This window comes from Gadus chalcogrammus, chromosome 6, assembly GCF_026213295.1.
Source record: "Gadus chalcogrammus isolate NIFS_2021 chromosome 6, NIFS_Gcha_1.0, whole genome shotgun sequence".
Lineage (NCBI taxonomy): Eukaryota > Metazoa > Chordata > Actinopteri > Gadiformes > Gadidae > Gadus > Gadus chalcogrammus.
The window spans coordinates 20,990,031-21,010,245 of record NC_079417.1 but is presented as its reverse complement, the minus strand read 5'-3'; the positions used below and the strand labels follow the sequence as shown (position 1 = coordinate 21,010,245).

The 20,215-nt window shown below is 47.8% G+C and overlaps 2 protein-coding genes across 3 annotated transcripts; both read left to right on the top strand.

Annotated features, from left to right (window-relative positions):
• Positions 1-530: 530 nt before the first annotated feature.
• ctu1 (cytosolic thiouridylase subunit 1 homolog (S. pombe)) lies at positions 531-2,525 on the top strand. The gene is made up of 3 exons (XM_056592720.1): positions 531-710; positions 907-1,426; positions 1,627-2,525. The coding sequence occupies exons 2-3, from the start codon at positions 931-933 to the stop codon at positions 2,160-2,162; spliced, it is 1,032 nt and encodes a 343-aa protein (XP_056448695.1). The 5' UTR covers positions 531-710; positions 907-930; the 3' UTR covers positions 2,163-2,525.
• A 268-nt stretch (positions 2,526-2,793) lies between these two features.
• Positions 2,794-20,097, top strand: pxnb (paxillin b). 2 transcript variants are annotated; one of them, XM_056592719.1, is made up of 11 exons: positions 2,794-2,947; positions 10,256-10,464; positions 11,395-11,477; positions 11,613-11,752; positions 12,313-12,496; positions 13,014-13,134; positions 16,078-16,233; positions 16,372-16,545; positions 16,649-16,730; positions 16,993-17,141; positions 17,515-20,012. In XM_056592719.1, the coding sequence occupies exons 1-11, from the start codon at positions 2,935-2,937 to the stop codon at positions 17,779-17,781; spliced, it is 1,578 nt and encodes a 525-aa protein (XP_056448694.1). In that variant the 5' UTR covers positions 2,794-2,934; the 3' UTR covers positions 17,782-20,012. The 2 variants fall into 2 exon arrangements, with proteins under 2 accessions (XP_056448694.1, XP_056448692.1); XM_056592717.1 differs by lacking the exons at positions 2,794-2,947; positions 10,256-10,464; positions 11,395-11,477; ... (1 more) ...; positions 12,313-12,496; positions 13,014-13,134 and adding exons at positions 13,153-14,569; positions 15,089-15,355 and having other exon boundaries at positions 17,515-20,097.
• Positions 20,098-20,215: the final 118 nt, after the last annotated feature.

Genomic DNA, 20,215 nt, shown 5'->3' with positions numbered 1-20,215 from the left:
GATTATTGCCCTGGAAAGCCCTGAAATGCGTCCCCTCTTAAAATATTCTCTTCGGTGTTTGGCCAAAATAAATAAATAAATAAGGTAAATCTGTCAAAAAGGTGACTTTGTGATACGAAGACAAAGTACGATAGGCCAATAATATCAGTGAAACTGTCCCTAAAGTCCCAAGGGAACATGCAATTAAACAAGAACAAAGTACAAAACTTAATCAGAACGGGTGAATGAAAGTTATTGAGGGTCATATTATTCACGTAAATTCATTATACAATCAATAATAAGGTCCGTTATAATCCGCTAACAAATGCTTGTTTTAAGGATTTTGCGTTGAGAAGAACATCTACACTCTTTAAACACCTGTCCGACCAATCAGTGCAGCCCAAGGAACCCTACAATAATTGACCCTTTTGAGCAACCATATCAGAAACTAATAACGAAAAAATAATAATGAGAATTTTTAAATAATAATTATAGGTATCATCCACAGATATTCCATAAAAAAGTAAATAAGAATATAAAGGCAACTTTATGCGGACACCGGAGTAGTGACGCCACATCCTGTTTAGCCTTGTCGCTAAGCTATCCAACAACATGATGGCTACTCTTTTGGTTGAGTAAGATCAACTGAAATTGGAAATCAACAACCGATCATTTGGACAGCTTTATATAATCTGCTCATCGACATCTACATCTTGTAGCTGTACAATTTGGTACTTATAAACAACTTTGGTGATAAGATGTATTCACTAGCATCCGTTAACTGCACACGTTCTATTTTCCTGCCTTGTAATGCATATGAGGCTGTTCAACTTTTTCATCTTAATAAGTAACTTATGATGACAGGCTACTAATGTACATTTGACGTCTTATTGCCCCTTTTTATTGCCCCTTCATTTTGTTTTTCAGTTTCTGCCTCTTCAAACCACCAAAATGCCTATCCAGTGCAGCAAGTGTACCGAGCAGCGGGCGGTCCTGAAACGTCCAAAGACCGGTCAATCGTTATGTAAAGAGTGTTTCTTCGTTGTTTTTGAGGAAGAAATCCACCACACGATTGTGTCAGCACAGCTCTTTAAACCAGGAGAGACTGTGGCAATAGGTGCTTCTGGTGGGAAGGATTCCACGGTCCTTGCACATGTTATGAAAGTCCTGAACGAGCGTTACAAATATGGTCTCAACCTCATGCTGCTATCTGTGGACGAGGGCATCACCGGTTACCGGGACGACTCCCTGGAGACTGTGAAGAGGAACCAGGAGCAGTATGACCTGCCGCTGAAGATTGTTTCTTATGAGGAGCTGTACGGCTGGACCATGGATGCTATCGTGAAACAAGTCGGAATGAAAAACAATTGCACCTTTTGTGGAGTATTCAGACGACAGGCCTTGGATAGAGGAGCCAAACTGCTGAACGTAGATAAGATATGTACAGGTAATTCAGAGTCTTTAGCCAGAAGATCTCAAATGTTTCCTCTTTTTGTGATCTGTTTGAAACTGATGGATTCAATTACATTAGATAATGCTTCATTAATAAAAGGGGAAATTCCTGAATAGCAACAAGACGACTGAATGTTCACCTCTTTGATTAAAGTGTTATTGACCAGCTTCCTCTTTTTCATCTGGTTCCTCCAGGCCACAACGCAGACGACCTGGCGGAGACGGTGCTGATGAACGTCCTGCGGGGGGACATTGCCCGCCTGCGCCGATGCACCTCCATCTCCACCAGCAGCGGCGGCGAGGGCGTGCTGCCCCGCTGCAAGCCCCTCAAGTATGCCTACGAGAAGGAGATCGTGCTGTACGCCTACTTCAAGAAGCTCGACTACTTCTCCACCGAGTGCATCTACTCCCCCAACGCCTACCGCGGCCACGCCCGGGCCTTCCTCAAGGACCTGGAGAGCGTGCGGCCCAGCGCCATCATGGCCGTGCTCCACTCCGGGGAGAATCTGTCCATCAAGGAGAGCGTGAAGATGCCGGTCCAGGGGACGTGCGGCCGCTGCGGCTACATCTCCAGCCAGGCCCTCTGCAAGGCCTGTGTGCTGCTGGAGGGCCTCAACCGGGGCCTGCCCAAGCTGGGCATTGGAAAGCACCACCGCCTGCACGAGAAGCTCCTCTCCCAGCAGCCCCTCAGCAACGCAGAGGAGAGGAAGCTGAAGGCAGTGGACTTCTGAGTGAGGCGGGTCCAGGTGCTTTGTACAATGACCACACCATCATTTTTTACGAAAAAAAAACACGTTTCTGATCAATTGGTTTTTATCAGCTGGTTCTTTTCAGGGGAAATCTGACTCAACAAGATCGCATACAAACAGAGTTTTGCCTCAATCCATGTTTCTTTATCGTGCTATCTATTACCTAAGAGAACAGGCTTATTTTAAAATACCATCATTGCATATGGAATGTACAGCTTTCTGTGTCATGTTTTAGGTTTATATTTATTATTCTTAAATCGTGTTTGCTACATGTGCTAGTAAACACAATATCTATGTATAGTGGCTATTTGTTAAAAAAAATGATTAAAAAAGATTTATATATCTAACAGATATATTATTTTGATGCTTCTTGGTATTACGTTGTCCTCATCTGAAATAAACGCAAGAGAACATTGTTTACGCTGGGTCGTTGATCACCACTTTGGTGATATGCGTAGTCTTCCCGAGGTGTACCACCAGGCGGCGCTCACCACTGTTGGTTGATCACCACTCTCGCGATACGCGTGTTCTTCCCGAGGTTGGCCGCTACGGGGCGCGCCCAGCCGTGTTCGCAGCGTTATCTTTGGAGTCAAGAGGCGCGTGCCCGCGAATTACACAGGCACTCATCACGGCGCGGTCACGAGGGCTACTTCTGAGCGACTTTCAGAACATTGGGAAAAGTTTGTAAAATACGGACAGGGAACCAGAGAAAGGCAGCAGAAGAAAGAGACGCTGCTCGGAACCAGTCCCCGTCATGGACGACCTAGGTAAGTGGATAACCTTTCCCGGAGCCGATCTGTTTTTCTCGACATCGCACTAATCAGAGTGCAGGGTGGAGAAGTAAACGTGAGTTAACAAGGGTCCATCTGAAAATGTGCAAATGTTCTGCTATTATTAGCCCCCCACGGACCAGCATAACCTTCGGTGCATCGCGTCGTGGCGGTCATCTGTTGGACACATCGTGCATTGGACCCCTTGTATTTTATATTATAATCAGGGGCCATTGTTAGCTTTTCTACAGCATGTTTCAGGTGGGCAACTTAGTGCTGTTATGTCTTTAGAGGTGAACTGCAACACGCTAGTGACTTGCCGAATCTACTACGTGTTAAATGAATCAGATCGATGCGTTTTCCTCTGACGCGTCCCCATTTGCGCCCTGAAGCTCTTCACCCCATCTCTGAAGCCCTCGGGTGAAAGGCCTCGGGGATCAGGCTGTTCGGTGCAGCGTGGTCCAAACACTACCAGCCTTGCCCTGAGAGGTCACCGCAATCTGCACTGAAATAAACATAACCTACTTTTGGTTCGTCTCTGCTTCATTAAGTGCTTCAAACGTTTCTATCATGGACGTGTGTGCAACAAGTGAACGTGTTGCGGCGGTGGTGGTTTGCATCAACACAACACTGTGGTTTTCCGTCACTAGACCTCACATTAGTAATGTTTTGGATGTTAGTTGATTGATCACCAGATGTGTCCACGTTGGCTGATGTTGAAAGTAGCTTGACCCACACAGCTATAACTCTGTAAACCTTTTAGGTCTACTTATTTACATGTTGTAAAATAATACGTAAACAATGCTGTTCTCCAACCCATGCTCTACTTATGGCACTAGACGTTTGAACAGACTTGTGTCTTTTCTATTCATGCACTTTCCTCACCTTTTGACCTGATTTATTATTTCACAAACAATCCCTCTGATTCATTCCTCATATCCATTTCCTACACTTGTTGTTTCTAATAACTGGTAATAGCAAGGCAGTAAATCGTTATTTGTTAAGTGGAGAGAGGAGGATCCACGTCGGCGCATGTCCGGAGTGCACCTCTGGGCTATATTGGATGATTCTGCTACTACTGCTGCTGCTGCTGCTGCCAGGCACCAGTGAATGAGCTGATTGTTGTTGTGGATGGAGCCTGCGGCCTCACTGAGGCAGTGGAGGGTGGGGAGGCTGCTCTGTGGAATGTCCAACATCTCTGTATCTCAGAATTTATGGCCAAATACTCTCTGGCCATGATATGTCCACAGCCACTAAACTTAAACGTTATTACCTTATTTTAGCCCAATCTGAAAGTAGGATCCAGACTAAAATAACAATAATGACACATGTATAGATTCTGCTTTAATACCAATACTATAGCCGTGTTTAAGCCGAACATGCTGAGACAAAGCCCATACATGAAGATGCAGTTAGAATGTGGGTCCTGGAAATTGAACTGAGCCCCATGGGGCGACTGGTCTGCGACTCATTGGATGACTGGGGAGTCTGTATGGACCTGTTTGGAAACCTGACCAGCCCTCTGTCGGGGCTCTGGCTATATTGATCCTCCGCCGTCCCCCACCACTCAGAGCAAAGGGAATCCCCTCCGAGTGGAAAGGGAGTGGCTAGCTCACCCTCTGCTGCTAAATCCAATGTTTTGTTTGCCTTTTAGTTTTCAGAAGCGTTGTATGCTTATTGTTATTCCCCCAGATGTGGCTCCTGCCATCCACACCATGAGACCTGACACGGGTGTCGGTCGGGGCCCCAGGGTCTGCTGCTGCCACGCAGAGCATGTTATTGGTGGGGTGTGAAGCCAGAGCTCCCCTCTCTGGGTAAATTCCTCAGGATGCTGGGATATTCACTGACACTTCCAGTGGACTGACTGCCCGTCTCTATTTGGGCAGGTCAACCCTGGGGGATGGATCAGGGACACAAACACACAAAGTCCTGATTGTCTTCTCCTTGATCTGGAACAATCTGATCAATAACGCGGTCTCTTTATTGGTGGTTATGGTATTTGAGGTGAGCTTTTTGAATATATGTCGCTTCTCCCTTGCAATGTTTCAAACACGTTTTGTACAACATGCTTAGGGAGACGTGGGATCGGACATGTTGTATTTAATCTGGCCCCTGAGGCCTGATTTAGTTGTGATTACATGGGCCAAGTCACCGTCTAGGAGCATAAAGGGCCCTTATATTGAAATGCGCTAAATACACTAATCCTCTTTCAAAAGTGACTTTCCTCTGTAGCGTGTACATATCCCTGCCAGGAAGAGGACGGAGAGCCTGCTCCACTAGTATAACAGCAGCAGCTCTCTGGAGAAAGCCCCTTGGTTTGCAGTGCACTGTGTCAATCGTCTCATCTCCTGCCCCCCCCCCACCCAGCGTCACTCTAGCAGGCCTCCTGTAGGCCGGGTCTGGAAAGCGGGTCCAACGGGCCTGTGAATCGGCCTCATTCCTGGGGCCTCACCACACCCATCCTGTTGCTGGGTCCAGGGGAAGAGGGAGCCGCATGGCTGACCTCATCGCTTAGGCAACAGCGCCAGCCCCACATATCCTGAGGAAGTGTTGGAGGACACAATAAGCAGAATCAGTGCACAACTGACTCTGTGCAGGGCACGGTGCCTCTAGCTCCTGCAGTAGGTTTTCATCTGGTACCGTCTCTCTCTCCAGCTCATTTCAATGGTGTTCGAACCATTGGGCCGCTGGGGATTCTTTCTAAGACCGGCCAAAGGAATGGTGTCGGAAAGGGAGTCTCATCTGGATTCTTGGCACATAGATTGAGGCCAGGTGTGCCAGAGCCAGGGCAAGGAGTTCAGGTTGGACTCTGGGCCAGGGAACCCACCTTCTCGTCAGCAGGAAACTAAAGTAGAGCTGGCTGCTTCACACTCATCGTTTTTCTCCAGAAATGACGCATGGCATCCTACCTAATTAGGGCTCTCCATTGGTACAATGGACTGCTTGCTGACATGCCCTCCCATACACTCAAGTGACAGAAAAAAATTATCTCTTTAGACCCGACCCCCCCCGCCACCCCCCAACCTTCATCTGATATACTGCTCTGTGGGGCAATGCTTTAAGTTTGGTTCAGTCGCTCTCGATCTCTTTCGAGGGCAGTGTCATCTTTCGCATGTAGGGCTGCCCGGCAGTATATTTATAGCCATGTTTATTTTGCAGCCACTGCCCTGAGATGCTTCTGTCTTTTTTAATACTGTGACACCCCCTGCCTCCTTCTCTTCAGACACAAGCCTGTATCTCATTACCACAGTACAGCGCTGGCGTTAAAGAAGACCTTCAAATACATCTGTGTACCCTAGCTTTCCTGCTCCATCCTTGTGCTCTCTTGCTCTTGTCTTCCCTGTTCGTTTTTCCTCAACATCCCCCTGTCCACTATTGACTCCAGTCTCTCCTGATTGATATAAATATCACGCTGGCCGGGCCTGATGGTTTAGGGTTACAGCATGGTGAGCCAAAGCTTTGCTGTTAACAGGTGAGCTGGGGAACTTGTGGTTCTGGCTGGCCTTGATGCCCTCCCCGTCCCTCATGCGAGTAGTGGCCGGCCGTACCTTGCCAGGCCCGAACGCACGAGGCTGCCGGCTCTCCAGCAATAAGGCCGTAAAAACCCTGACATATCCCTCACACTGGAATGCAAGGCACGCTGTTGTTTGGTGGAAGGACTCCTCTTAATTGCCTCCATTTTGTCTTTTTCTAATTTTCCAAGCACAGATGGCATCTTGTTTACGAGCAAATTCCTCTCTGCCTATCTGTGAGCATTTGATCAGTGGACTTTGAACCGTGTACCTTTTTTCTTTCTCTTTTTTCTGCCAACCCCAGTAGGGTTGCCAGCTCCTGTCACTTGGTTTGTGCGTCGGGTTAGCACCAGCGTACCCTCACCTCCGCCCCCCTGGACATCCTCACACTCTCCATGTCCCTGGCTGGTGGCTCCCATTCTCCCATGAGGGAGGAATGTCTGGAATTCCTCATGCACCTCCCCGCCCTCCGATAAAGATTACGACGGGCTCCGACTTAGGGCTGCGGGTGGGTGTGGCGGGGGGGGGGGGCATGAATGTACATGTATTCACAGCCTGGAAGAATGCCTGAAATATGTGCATCTACAAAACATCATTATGAATGCTACATGGTATTTATAGTGACTTAGGCTGCTGTTCTGGCGATCTTGGACAGTGAGGAGCTAGATTGTAGACAGATTGTTAAAAATAACCAGAAGATGTGCCCTCGAAGTTGTGAACAATGGGCTTTTGTGACCGGATGAATGGAAAACAGCAGCCCGGTCCTTGGCTTAAAGTACAGCACATGTTTGCCTTCTTGATAATGTTTTTCAGTCCCCATGGAGAATGGTAATCTCAGACAACAGCCTGACCTTGTCTCCTTTTCTTATCACTGCTTCTTCAGACTTAAGAAAAATCTGTGTTGAGGGAGCCCAAGGTACATTTGAGAATTGTTGTGAATGTCAGTTTGAGAAAGTCTACTTCCTCTGTCTCGCTTAGTCATCCGCTACTACATTGGGAAAGTTCTGTGATTCTTTGCCACTTTTCACAACTCTGGCTCTTTGCCAATAGAAAAGTCACCTTAATGTCTATACAATTCCGATTAATGTATGCAATCCTATAAAAAGGCTCTGAGTTCCAAATAGTTTAGTCTTAAGTAATTTGTGTTGGATTATTTTGAACAATACAACATGGAAAAGCTTTGGTTTCAACTTTCTTATAGCTAATGCGTTTTCTATATACTGTTCTATTAGGCTGATTTATTAATACCCCTTTGGTCTTAACCAATCATCTACTATAGATGGCATATAGGGCGTTAGTCTGACTTCATCATTTGGACGTGAGAGAAAGTTCCAGAGAGCTGTGATGTAACACAGAAGGCGTGTGGGGGTGACGCTGTACTATCTAAAGGGGGTATTGTAATTACCACCAGACTCTCTGAAACTTGGCAGGGCCTGCCAGTCATTTGGAAATCCTGAGGCAATGTAGTTAGCTCAACAGTACTGCTCTTTCCAGGAGAGTTTTTATTATAATCTTTATGGTCTAATAAGCAGTCTTAAACTTTATAATCATATCTTTAACAAGGATAATTTCACGGTTGGGTGTAATTTTTTATCAAAGCTTTGTCTCATGGGTAGCTTAGTCAACCCCGGGAAGACTTGGTCCAGCATGCCTGCACCAGGTGCAGATTATTTTGAGCTGGTAGTGATATTTCAGCACATTTGCCCAGACCTAGGATACTGGCTGAGCGTCGGGCTTTAAATAGGCTTGTCCCCCCCCATGTGGTTCACACTGGACCTCAGGGATCAGACATGGAGCTGGAAATGCGGGGCTCCTGCGGTCCGCAAGACCACGGATCCAAGTTAAGCCCCTACAAATAAGTTTTTGTTTTTTTTTAGCTACATTTTAACAGAGTTCACTGAGTTAAAAAGGTAAATCATTGTGACAAAATGAAAGGTCAAAGGTCAATCATTGGATCCAATGGCAGTAGTGACTAGCCTGTTAAATCGACACGTCAGCCAATGGAAGGGTGGGAAGCAGACCACTGCCAGAAGAGGCTTCGTGTCGGTGGAGGAAGATGGTCACTAGTTGTGGGGAGTGAGGCCTGTTAGTGTCAAACAAGCCACGCCCCACTCTCCCCGGACGGAACCACACCGTCAATGCTCCCTGGCCCCACTTGTCAGCTGTCCACTCCACACACACTTCACACTGACCCACACACACATTCTGCACTGGGATACTTGGGACTAGATCCACGGCATCAGGTTGAGTATCGTAGCTGCTGTGCCCCGTGTTGGCTGGGTGACGCTGAGGGGTGTTGAGAACTAGCATAGGCGACTCCTAAGCAGAACCTTCCGCGAGGTTCCTGAGATCAGCAATAGAGTGGTATAACTTATGGTTATGAGTTGGTATTTGATAGTTCATTTGAATAATTTGCTCAGTTCTCTTTTTCTCTCTATTTCAAAATTTTAACACATTATATCACGTTATATATGGATATCAGTGATTTAAATTTCAGATGACTGTTGATTGGTAAGGTCGAGTAAAAAGTTGATCAAACGATTTTATTTTATAACGGTTACATCTTGGATGGCGAGTGGGAGGGACACTGCAAGCTAAAGCAGAAGTTAAGTTAAGCTTCTGGTTTCAAGGTTTTTCGCTTGTTTTCCAGTTTTATTGAAATGCTGTGTGTGAACCAGGCGGCTCCATGGCTACGGAACACTGCCTTCGGTCTGTCTATTCTGGATGGGCTGGGATGGATGGCGTGATGTCAGAGTCTATTAGAGAGCGAAAGAGACCGACTTTCTCTCGCTCTCTCTATATGCCTTTTTTACGCTCACAACACCGTCCCTCAACAACCGAAGTGCCCCTGTGTTTCTGTTGGTTTGATGGAGGTGAACGATAGCTACCCTGGATGTACCGCCTGCTCTAGGGTTTAAGGAAGGACACTGGGGCCCAGCGACCGAGGCAGAGCTCTGACCCAGGGTACTGTGGGTGCAGGCATAGGGGTATTGTCCCAGGACCAGGGCCATGTTTGGTTGTGTGAAGGCTGCCTGACTTGGTTGAATGGGAGGCTGAGCCGTGTACGCACAGCCATTGTCAGTTTAAAGAGGTAGTTCCCACAGTCTGCCCAATAAACCAGGCTGAAACTGAAACCTCAGTCAGACCAGACATCATGACTCCAGCTGATCAGTATCATAGGGTTTTATTTCGGCTGGACCTTTGTTAGCCTTTATTTTACTTTGGATTGCTGCAGTTTTACAATAAAGTGAACTAAAAAGTTCCACAACTACATAAATTAAACTCTATTTAGCTTGTATTTTTACCTTGCATCTACCATTTGGTAGAAATGGAAAATAATGTTCATAAGTATGTGAGAGTTTTCGTTACCTCAGAAGGAGCCCTTCATATCTACATAGGGAGCGGCTCCTATTCCTCAGAGGCCAATGGCATGTTTCTAAAGAAGCCTAGAGCAGACAACCAAAACGCGACCACAATGTGGAACAACCAGCATTCATATTCGCTAACCTACTGTACCTATAGTTGTTTTAAATACAAAAATGTCTATCGAGGAACTTCCTTACTTGGCTTCGCGACGCTGTCGTAGACGAATCACATCCCTCTACGGTCCCTCACAGGACAGTAAAGGCCACCATAGCTTCTCTTACGTTGTTGGAAAGGGAGGAGTTGGGACGGGCGGGGGAGGGGGGGGATTGGTTAGTTAGTAGAACTAGTTAGCCTCCTTGACGCTAGATGCCACTTAATCCCACACACTTCACCCCTAAACCTCAGTACCCGGCTCCCCTCCCTGCAGACGCCCTGCTGGCCGACCTGGAGTCCACGACCTCCCACATCTCCAAGCGCCCCGTGTTCCTGGCCGACGAGACGCCCTACTCCATCCCCACCGGAGGCCACTCCTACCAGGATGTGTCGGCGCCTCCCCCTGTGCCCCCTCCCCCCTCCACAGACGCTCTGAACGGTTCCCTGGTCGAGCCACCGGACTCCCATCACTCCTCCCATCAGGTAACGCACCCAACACTTTGGTGGCTGTTAAAGTAGGGATGCACCGATTCCATTTATTCTCTGACCAAGTACAAGTACAAGTATTTACATTTGGGTATATGCTGGCCGATACCGAGTACAGATATGAGTACTTAATAATGCCACTACAATTCACGGTGTAAAGTGTTATAACCATGGTTACGGCCCTCAGCAACTTTGTGATACTGTTTTAGTACCGAGTGTTTTAATGTGAGATGTTGTATATGAAATGTGCCAAACACCATAGTTATGTAGGTTAGTTAAGCCTAACCCACGGAAGCTGACATTAAATACATTGCTGATCAGATGGATTTTCACCATCCACACACACTGTGGATTTATACAATAAGTTTCCTAAAAGCTAAACCTTCTCTTGGGTGCCGCAGTCAACCGCTGCCCGGACAGAGCTCCACACGTCCACACTAACCCCGCCGTTGGTGCCCTTTTTTTTCTCTAAATTGGGAACTTATTTCAGTTACAGAGATAAAGGCGCATTGACTACTATATTGATGATCATAAAGGACAAATTAGCACTTAAAAAATATATATGTGAAAGAAAGCTTTACGAGTATTGAGTACTGGTATCGGAATCCCTAGTCAAATTAAGGCGCAATGCTCGGCCTTTATCGTTGGAGCCTTGACAAAAACTACAACATACTGCAACTTTTTAACAGTTGGAAGAGTCAAGCATAGATTATCTGCACATTTTCTTTGGTTTACATTTTTACAACCCGGGTCGTCCATGGCCTTCACGGCACAATGAAACTTGCCGTCCAGAAACACAAAAGCAACGAGTAGAATGCTTGGTTCCAATCGACACAAGATAGCCGCTTCCAGCTTTTAAACGGAGTACAACGGAACAGGCCTTGTGCTTCATGTACCAATGAAGCACCATCCATGTGTCATCTGCAGTCCTTAGGTTTGGCCAAGACAAACTCCTGGTCCGGGGACACCAGCCCCCCACAGTCTCACATTGAAGAGGAGCACGTCTACAGGTGGGCCATGGTGGATCACCCTCTGAATTCACAGTATCATTATACTTCACACCTACAAATCCATGTAGGGTGGTGTTGTTCCTCCTTTCTCCAATAAAAACATTTGACAGTTGTCTCTCTGTCTCCGCGGCTCAGCTTTCCAAACAAACAGAAGCCGTCCGACTCGTCTGCAGCAGCCATGACCTCCGCCCTGGGCAATAACCTGTCGGAGCTGGACCGGCTACTGCTGGAGCTCAACGCCGTGCAGCAGAACTCCCCCTCCTTCCCCACCACAGGTGCGCACTGGAATGTACCCCCCCGCCATAGGCATGTGTGGTTACTTGTATCGCTGGGGTCATAAAGTAGAGAAAGTTAGCCCAGCCATCGTTTGTCATTCTGTTGACTGTTCCTTGTGGGGGAAACATGGACAAATTCCCAGATTATGGAGATGGTAACTGTTTCCAATGGCTGCTTCATTACGATTTAGTTCTATTTATCACCACTAGTTCAGTTTGTACTGCAACTGTGCACATTAGTTCAGTTCTGTTTCAATTTATCCCGTTGCTGGGCAAAGGGGACATCAGAAATAAATGGGGGTCAAAAAGGGTGTAAAAGTAAAAGTAAGCTCTCAATTTGTAACCAAATGTACAACTTAATCGACTGGTTATTATCGTCTTACACGGATAACATTCAGTGTTGTTAAATGGGACTTGCTTGTGAAATGAATCAGGGGTGGGGGTGGGGGGCTAGCTAGCCGGCTACCCGTAAAAGTCCAATTGGCTGACCCTGCCAGCAGTGTGGCGGGTCGGTTGGGATCCCCTGTGGTGTAACGCTCTGCCCGCGTGGCCCTGTGCAGAGGAGGCCGCGCCGCCCCTGCCGTCCTGCAGCATCACCCACTACGAGAACGGCGGCGCCCCCGAGATCAGGGTCAGCCCCCCGCCGCTGGACAAGCCCAAGAGGAACGGGGCGCGGCCGGACGAGGGCCGGCCCGGCGTGGAGGAGCTACTTGACGGTCTTGAGGGATCCGTCCCTGTGCCCGGGTAAACAACCAAGAAGCCTCAGGGTTTTATACACTCCATGCTCTCCAGGCTTTATAGTCTGGGAGTAAGGAGACACTGAGAACAAGACACTATATATTTTTCCCCGGGCTGCCAAGTGATTTAAATATTTAGTGTTTTTCTATAGTTAAATGTGTTCGTTCCACCGGTCAAGCGTTTATCAGTATGCTTAAATCTTCACTCGCAGCCCTTAAAACGATGACGAAAAAGACGCTTGATGATGTATTGACCGACTGTTACTGGTCCCGCCTTTACCCACATCCTTACTTTTTATTTCCAAAGTATACCACAAATGTCTTTTGGATTGACCACTAATAACTACACTGTTGTTATTGCGGTTATCGCCAAGCCCTAATTCTGACATATAGTTATCATAACCATTCCGATGGGTGCCTAGTTCCTAGTGAACCTTACACCACCAGTGTTGAAGACCGCTTTGAGGTCTTGGAAGGACTTTGTGGATCATTTGGGATTTGTATGTTTTGTTATATTTCCTCAGCCCCAGACCATCTGATCTTCACAGTGAGTTGGACACACACTCTCAGCAGCAAGCTCGGATTTCGGCCTCCTGTGCGACGCGAGAGCTCGATGAACTCATGGCTTCCCTCTCTGACTTCAAGGTACCGGGCGCTTCGATCGAATACTGAAAACTCTAAACCAATTCTCTCGTATCGATAACATCTTCTCTAGTGTTTCATACTTTTCCTTCATGTTTGTTTCAAACTGTTCCCTGGTTTCTCTTAACCCTTTGCTCTTCTCTGTTTCTAGCCTAGTTCTTTGGGCCCTGGGCTAGATCAAACGGGGGCCTTTCCCTGCTCTAGCCACTCTCCGGTGTCTTTCTCTGTCAGCCCTGTGGCTTCCCCCTCCCCCAGCCAGTCCCATACGTCTCCCTGGCCCTCCTCACGCTTCTCCATGCCCACGGGCTTCGAGCTTCACATAGACGAGGAGGGAAGGGACAGCCGTATATCTACAAATGGTCGACACCCCTTCCCTTGCCACAGTCCAGTCTCCACCCTCTCTACGGCCAGCGAGACAGACTTTGAACCAGACTTTGACATTGAAGTGTCAGCCAACATGCTGTCCTCCCAGCTCCAGTCTCTGGTGGTTCTCACCCACGGAGCCAGCAGCAACAACTCGTCCAATCTGCTCAGAACCAGCTCCAGTCCCTCCACCACCCCGTCTCTGACCTCGGTTAACACCGTGCTGGACCACAAGTCCTCCAAGTCCTGCAGTCCCTCTGCGGAACGCATTTCCCCCAGTTCCCCGTTTGCCAAGCACCACTATGAACAAGACACTGCAGCCAAGGGGCCCAACTGCTGCAACGACCTCAACTTGGGTTACTACCACCCAACCTCTAACCACAACCTGTCGTCTCCCTCCTCTGGGCCCAAGACGCCCTCCCCTCAGCCTGCCGTCACACTTTCTCCTTCTCCCCTGCACATCCTCTCTAAAACGGCTTCCCCTTCCCCGGTCACCTCTATGGCGGCACACTCTCCCCCTATGTTCAACAGCTCGCGGATCCCCAGCAGAGAGCTGCTGGGACCCACCCTGACAGCCAACAGAGTAAGCCCCCAGTGTGGGCCTCATACTCCCATGTTGGACCCCTCCCTCGACGAGGCTCTGGACAGCCTTCTGGCCATGAGTTTCCCAAAGGACATGCCGAGCGAGATGGACGACCGCTGCCAGAGCGGATTGGTCTGCGAGGTGCAGGAGGACCCCATCCTGCCCATGGACAGGCACAGCATGCAGCCCGACATGTTCGCCGGCAGCACCACCACCACCACGGACGGCTCGCTGTACGGGGGCATGGACGGCCACGGGGACCTGGAGTGGGCCGACGAGGAGCTGTCCGTGTCCCTCAACGACGGTCTGGACGGCACCATCACGCCGTACACCGAGAGGCCCTACACCGACGGCAGCATGACCCCGCTGACGGAGGCCAGCTGGATGGACGAGTCCATGACGCCTTCCTCGTGCCCCGGCACTCCCGACGTGGCCTTGGACCTTCCTCTGATGCAGCCCGCTACTATGGATCGCGTTTCCGCCTCAGGACATGTATGCATCGTAACCGTTGCCTGCTCGGAGTGGGATACGTCTTCCTTGCGGTTGTTGTGCTTTCGCACCCCCTGCTGTTTGCGTTTAATGTTAACTATTATTCAGTTGTTTTAAAATCATCAGTCAGTGAATGTAAACCATCACTACATAACTAATAGTAGTATAAGTACTATCGTCAGTATCGTCAGAGTGAACACTGTAGTTGGATCAGTGTATCGCATGTGGTTCTAACAGTGGACCTGTTCCGCCAGACTGACCAATGCTTCTAGAGGCACTAAGCCTAGTCTGTGTGATGTGTGTTGGAGTGGCTGAATCTCACCATAAGCATGTGGAGCTGTGCATGAAGTGTGACGCTGAGCCAACTGACCCCCCCGGCGCCGCCCGCACTCTGGCTCCCACTGACACGGAGTCGACCGCCTGGCTGCTCCAACCTGTGCTTGTGCCTGGATTACCGATTACGTCGGCTCAGGTGCTCCACTGTGCCCCCCCCCCCCCCCCCCCCCCCCCCCCTACCCTCAGCTCAAGTCAGTCATAAAGCGTACCAAAGAGACGCCCAACGTGCACCCCATGCTCAGAGACGGCCTCCTGCGGAGGAAAGTGGGGCCGGTCATCGTCAACAAGAGCAACTCCCAGGACCGACTGATTGAGGAGCTGCAGGGTAAGCTAGGCATTGGCCGCGCTGAGCGCCGCCGCAAGCAGCAGGACGACTGGCTCACAGAGGGCGTCATCGTCATGTCCAAACCGCAGCGGTTACGGATGGACGGGGCGGCCGCAGAAGTGGAAAAGGTTGGCCTCATGCTTTTCAGGAAAAAAAAAAAGATGAACGAAATCTGTCCACATTAGGTGATAGACCTTCTCATGTGATCTCTTTCCACACATTTCCTTTCCTTTCTGTTTCCTGTTTCCTTCCTTCCTTCACTCAGATAATAATTGCTCGAGATTTGCTAATCCCACAAAGGAAAGCGTTCCCGCCTACGTCCCCCCCTGCCCCTCGCCGCACCCCCACCGTGGAAGAACCCAAGAGGCTGCCCCCCGCCAGGCACCCCCCGGCTCCCACCCCTCCACCTCTCCCGCCTGCTATGTCCACCCCCTCGCACTACTCCTACGACCACGAGCCCTTACACAGGGCCATACCAGCTCACCACACCGTCAAGCCCTTTTCCTCCCCTGTAATGCAACCCCCACCCCCAGCCCCACCCCCAGCCCCAGCCCCAAAGCAACAGCCCCCTCCCTGTGTTGTCAGACCCCTGGCTACGCCTCCACACGTGGAACCCGTGCCCGCGGTCGTCCCAAAGGTGCTGGTGTCCGTCGGCTGTCAAACCGAATGCGACCCCATCTTCCCTTCAATGCAGGCATGGTCCTCTTTCGCCATTCACTGCTTCTCACACACCTGATACTGCTATTCTTCCTCTCTGTTTTCCACTACTCCAAATTATGTTGCTGGTTTCAGAGTCAAACTGTTGGCACAAAAGTGCACATGGTTACTATTGTTGCTCTTCCTCGAACAGATCAGTGCTCAGGGGAAGGGTAGTGGCCCTCCCACCACTCAGGTGAACAAACTGGACAACATGCTGGGGAGCCTGCAGTCAGACCTCAACAAGCTGGGGGTGCAGACGGTGGCCAAGGGGGTGTGTGGGGCCTGCAGCAAGCCCATCGTGGGGCAGGTAAGACTGGCAGTCAGTGACAACGGATGGCCATCACGAAGTAGACTGCCCTGGAGAGTTTGAGTTATTGTTCTATGCAGCCTGGGTAAATGGTGGGTGGTGATCTCAACATAGTCGCTGTCGTTCTGTCTAATCAAGGTGGTGACGGCCATGGGGCGCACATGGCACCCCGAGCACTTTGTGTGCACACACTGTCAAGAGGAGATCGGTTCTAGAAACTTCTTTGAGCGTGACGGGCAGCCCTACTGTGAGAAGGACTACCACAACCTCTTCTCCCCGCGCTGCTACTACTGCAATGGACCCATTCTGGATGTGAGTCGAGAGCGTTAATTCACCAATTCGGCACACAAACAGCTTATTAAGTCGTTGAAAATGCTGCTATCAGAAAACACTTTCTTTATGTTTCTGTTTACAGAAAGTGGTGACAGCGCTGGACAGAACATGGCACCCTGAACACTTCTTCTGTGCTCAGTGTGGATCCTTCTTCGGACCCGAGGGTTTGTTTGGCCTTGTGGTTCCCTTTTTAAAGTGTTTAGTTACACTGAACTGGACACTTGCACATGACATAAATTTACTAGACAGTTTTTTAGATGGTTAATAAAACATGTTATTTTCCGATCAAAGAGAAAGAAATTCTCCTTGAAAATCAACTGGGAAGAAAAATAAAAGATTCACGCAATAAGATTCTACAAAATGTAAACCTCCTTGATGACAACCACAATTCCCTTAACAACCTTTGAACGCTGGTCTTCTGGGCAGGTTTCCATGAGAAAGATGGCAAGGCGTACTGCCGGAAGGATTACTTCGACATGTTCGCCCCTAAGTGCGGTGGCTGTGCCCGAGCCATTCTGGAAAACTACATCTCCGCACTCAACTCTCTCTGGCACCCCGAGTGTTTCGTCTGCAGGGTCTGTACTTCTGTTGCCTTCGATCATATGTTCTGTGCCCATTTCGCTTCTGCCACTGAACTAGATGTTAACATGTGGAGTGCGTTGGTTGCAAAGAAGAACTAAAGAAGCCTCTTTTCATACTATAAGAGTTGGTGTTATTAACGTATTGATCAGATACCCGATCTCCTGGGCGCGGGGGGGTTGAAGTGTGGGTTCATCCAGCCTACATGTAAGCGTCCTCGATCAAAATGCTGAGCCATCTATTGGCTCCTTTTTATTAGCTGTATCTAAATTCATAGCAAGTTGCTTTGGATGAGAAAACATCAAGAAAATGACATTCCCCGTCTTAACCTTGTCACCCCCCACACACACACACCTTCGTTCTCCACAGGAGTGCTTCACCCCGTTTGTGAACGGCAGTTTCTTCGAGCACGACGGGCAGCCCTACTGTGAAGTGCACTACCACGAGCGGCGCGGCTCCCTGTGCTCCGGCTGCCAGAAGCCCATCACGGGCCGCTGCATCACCGCCATGGCCAAGAAGTTCCACCCGGAGCACTTTGTCTGTGCCTTCTGCCTCAAGCAGCTCAACAAGGGCACCTTCAAGGAGCAGAACGACAAGCCCTACTGCCAGGGCTGCTTCGTGAAGCTGTTCAGCTAGAGAGGGGGAGGAGGAGGAGGAGGAGGAGGAGGAGGAGGAGGAGGAGGAGGAGGAGGAGGAGGAGGAGGAGGTGGAGGGAGGGGGCGACAGAAGCGCATTCAGAAGTTGATGTGATTCGTACGGATGGCATTTTTTAATATGAATGGGGTTGTTTTGAGTGCAGACTTTGGAAGTGTATATGGTATAAGTATCTGCATGTAATTTGGGCAGTACACCATATGCTTTTTGATATTTATAGAATAAAAAAAAACCTGACCCGTTTATTAGTAGCGGTCATACACTTTGAAAGCTGGGGCTGTTACACAGGCTAAGCGTGGCCTCAAATGGGTCAGTTTCTCTCTTCAGTAGAACACAAATGTTTAGCAGGTCCAAACCTGCGGTTCTCTGAGGGGGGGGGGGGGGGGTTGGAACATGGAGTATCTTGATGGGGCTGAAGCTTACCAACACTGAAGCTGCACGCACAATGCTTGGCGTTTAAAGCTTGTTGCTCACTGGTTGAGTGTGAATTTTGGAATTCATTATAGAATAACTGTTTAAACATGAATTGTTTAGGTCGTAAGTAACAAGATGATACTAGCCAAGTGGTGAAGGGAATTATTTTCTGATTGTTTAAAAGATTATAAATATGACTGTGACATTCTGGTAACATTGACTGAAAATAGGAGCTGTTGTATTTAAGATCATCTATAGGTCTTCAAACTATAATGGAATCAATAACTTGGTGAGGAAGTTGAGTTATTTTTTAGAAGTCATTATTCACACCCCAAAATAATCAATCCCAATTGACTAACGATATATACAAATATATCATGCAGTGATGGCATTTTTTCAGGATACTGTAAATGTTACAGAGACTAATCTAAAGTCACGCCTTTTCAGTCACAGATCATTCCCTGTCCGTTACAGAGATGCTAGATAGAATTCTAAAAAATATTCCTCTGAGCTGCAGGGCAGTCGTAGTTTGTCGCGGCCTGTGAACCGATCATTCAGTACGATACTGAACTTCTCTGCTTCATACAGGTAACACTGGGAGTGTATTCTAAGATCAAATGTAGCTTTGGCTCCTCCTGAGACTAGCTGGTCTAACTTCAAACTGACTGAAACGCTCAATATTTTTTTACTTAGTTGATATAGCTATATAAATTACGACTAACTTTCCAGTTGAATGTTCTGTGTAGCATGTGCATCTAATTAATAACCACTCGTTAGAGGCCGACGGCCTCCAGGAGTATTTCTGTTTTGTTTTTATCACTGTATTGAGATGCTGGTGAAATTGTTTTTCTAGGACATTCACAAATCAACAAGAATAGGTATACAATATGAAATACTCCTTTGCCATTGCTTGTTAACAAAAAATCAATCTTTCAGAAATCAAGCTTGTATCTAATTTTATTTTCTGTGCCAATGTAATGTCTTTTAACACTGTTATAACCAGCATCACAGATGACCTTCATAGTCTCGATCATTTCATCTGTGACTTCACTCAAACATGTAAACAGTTTAAATAAAAGTCTGGTGCTCTCTCATGAAAGGACTTTAGAGTAATTTGACTCCTTTCTCTCAGCATCTGAGTAGTAACTACTGTTTAGCCATAACGGCTGGAAACGCGTCTGCAGAATTGTTACCTGGTTTAACCGTGTAAAGCAATATGTATCAGGCCTCATGACTTCAGGGAATAATAGAGCTGTGCATCTTATATCATATTAAGTCTGTCTAAACTGTCTGCTTTAATAATTGAAGTACATGCTATTTAGCCAAAGCCATAAATATTTGTCAATTTTTTCCTGTTTCTGTTCCAATTTCCTCTTCACAACTTAAAGATGTACTATTTAGGGAGCTGACTCACTGCTCGCCTGATAAATCAAATAAATACGTTTTGGTAACAAATTCTCGCGGTGGTATTATTGTCTAACACGGTGATTCCCAACCTTTGACTTCAGGTGGGCCCCTCTTGTCATCAAGAACTTTCGCCAACCACCTTAAACGTAAATGGTAAAAAATGGATCAATACGCGTGCAGTGGCTGAGCGAAAGAGTAGCAGTGCCCCCTTTAAATACAATCATTACTGCAAGTAGGTCATGGCTGGTGGGAAACACTGGAAAGAAAAGTCAGCAGGGCTTATCGCTTCGCAATGTTTATTTTGCTAACACGAAAAAATGACAATGAAAAAACGGATCGAAAGCCTAAAGCCACACATTTTTTTGTAATAAGCCGTAATACTATATTTACTTGGCAATATTTATAATTTAAACTTTTAATCAAATTAAATTGTCGATTTGTCTATTTCAAGAATAAAACCCAAATACCATCTGCAGTAAACTTGCATACCTCAGGTTGAAAAAAACTTTTTTTGTCACGGTTGTATTTTTAAGCGTGAATGTTGCATTTATCTTAAATTTAACCTTAAAAGGAATTAAACAAATGTCTAGATTTT

Bases quoted from the DNA above. Each gene is read 5' to 3' on its own strand.
- ctu1 (XM_056592720.1), top strand. From the start codon at position 931: ATGCCTATCCAGTGCAGCAAGTGTACCGAGCAGCGGGCGGTCCTGAAA. The intron at 1,427-1,626 runs GTAATTCAGAGT...TGGTTCCTCCAG, and splicing joins CGTAGATAAGATATGTACAG to GCCACAACGCAGACGACCTG.
- pxnb (XM_056592717.1), top strand. From the start codon at position 13,427: ATGCCCACGGGCTTCGAGCTTCACATAGACGAGGAGGGAAGGGACAGC. The intron at 14,570-15,088 runs GTATGCATCGTA...CCCTACCCTCAG, and splicing joins GCGTTTCCGCCTCAGGACAT to CTCAAGTCAGTCATAAAGCG. The intron at 15,356-16,077 runs GTTGGCCTCATG...TTCCTCGAACAG, and splicing joins CGGCCGCAGAAGTGGAAAAG to ATCAGTGCTCAGGGGAAGGG.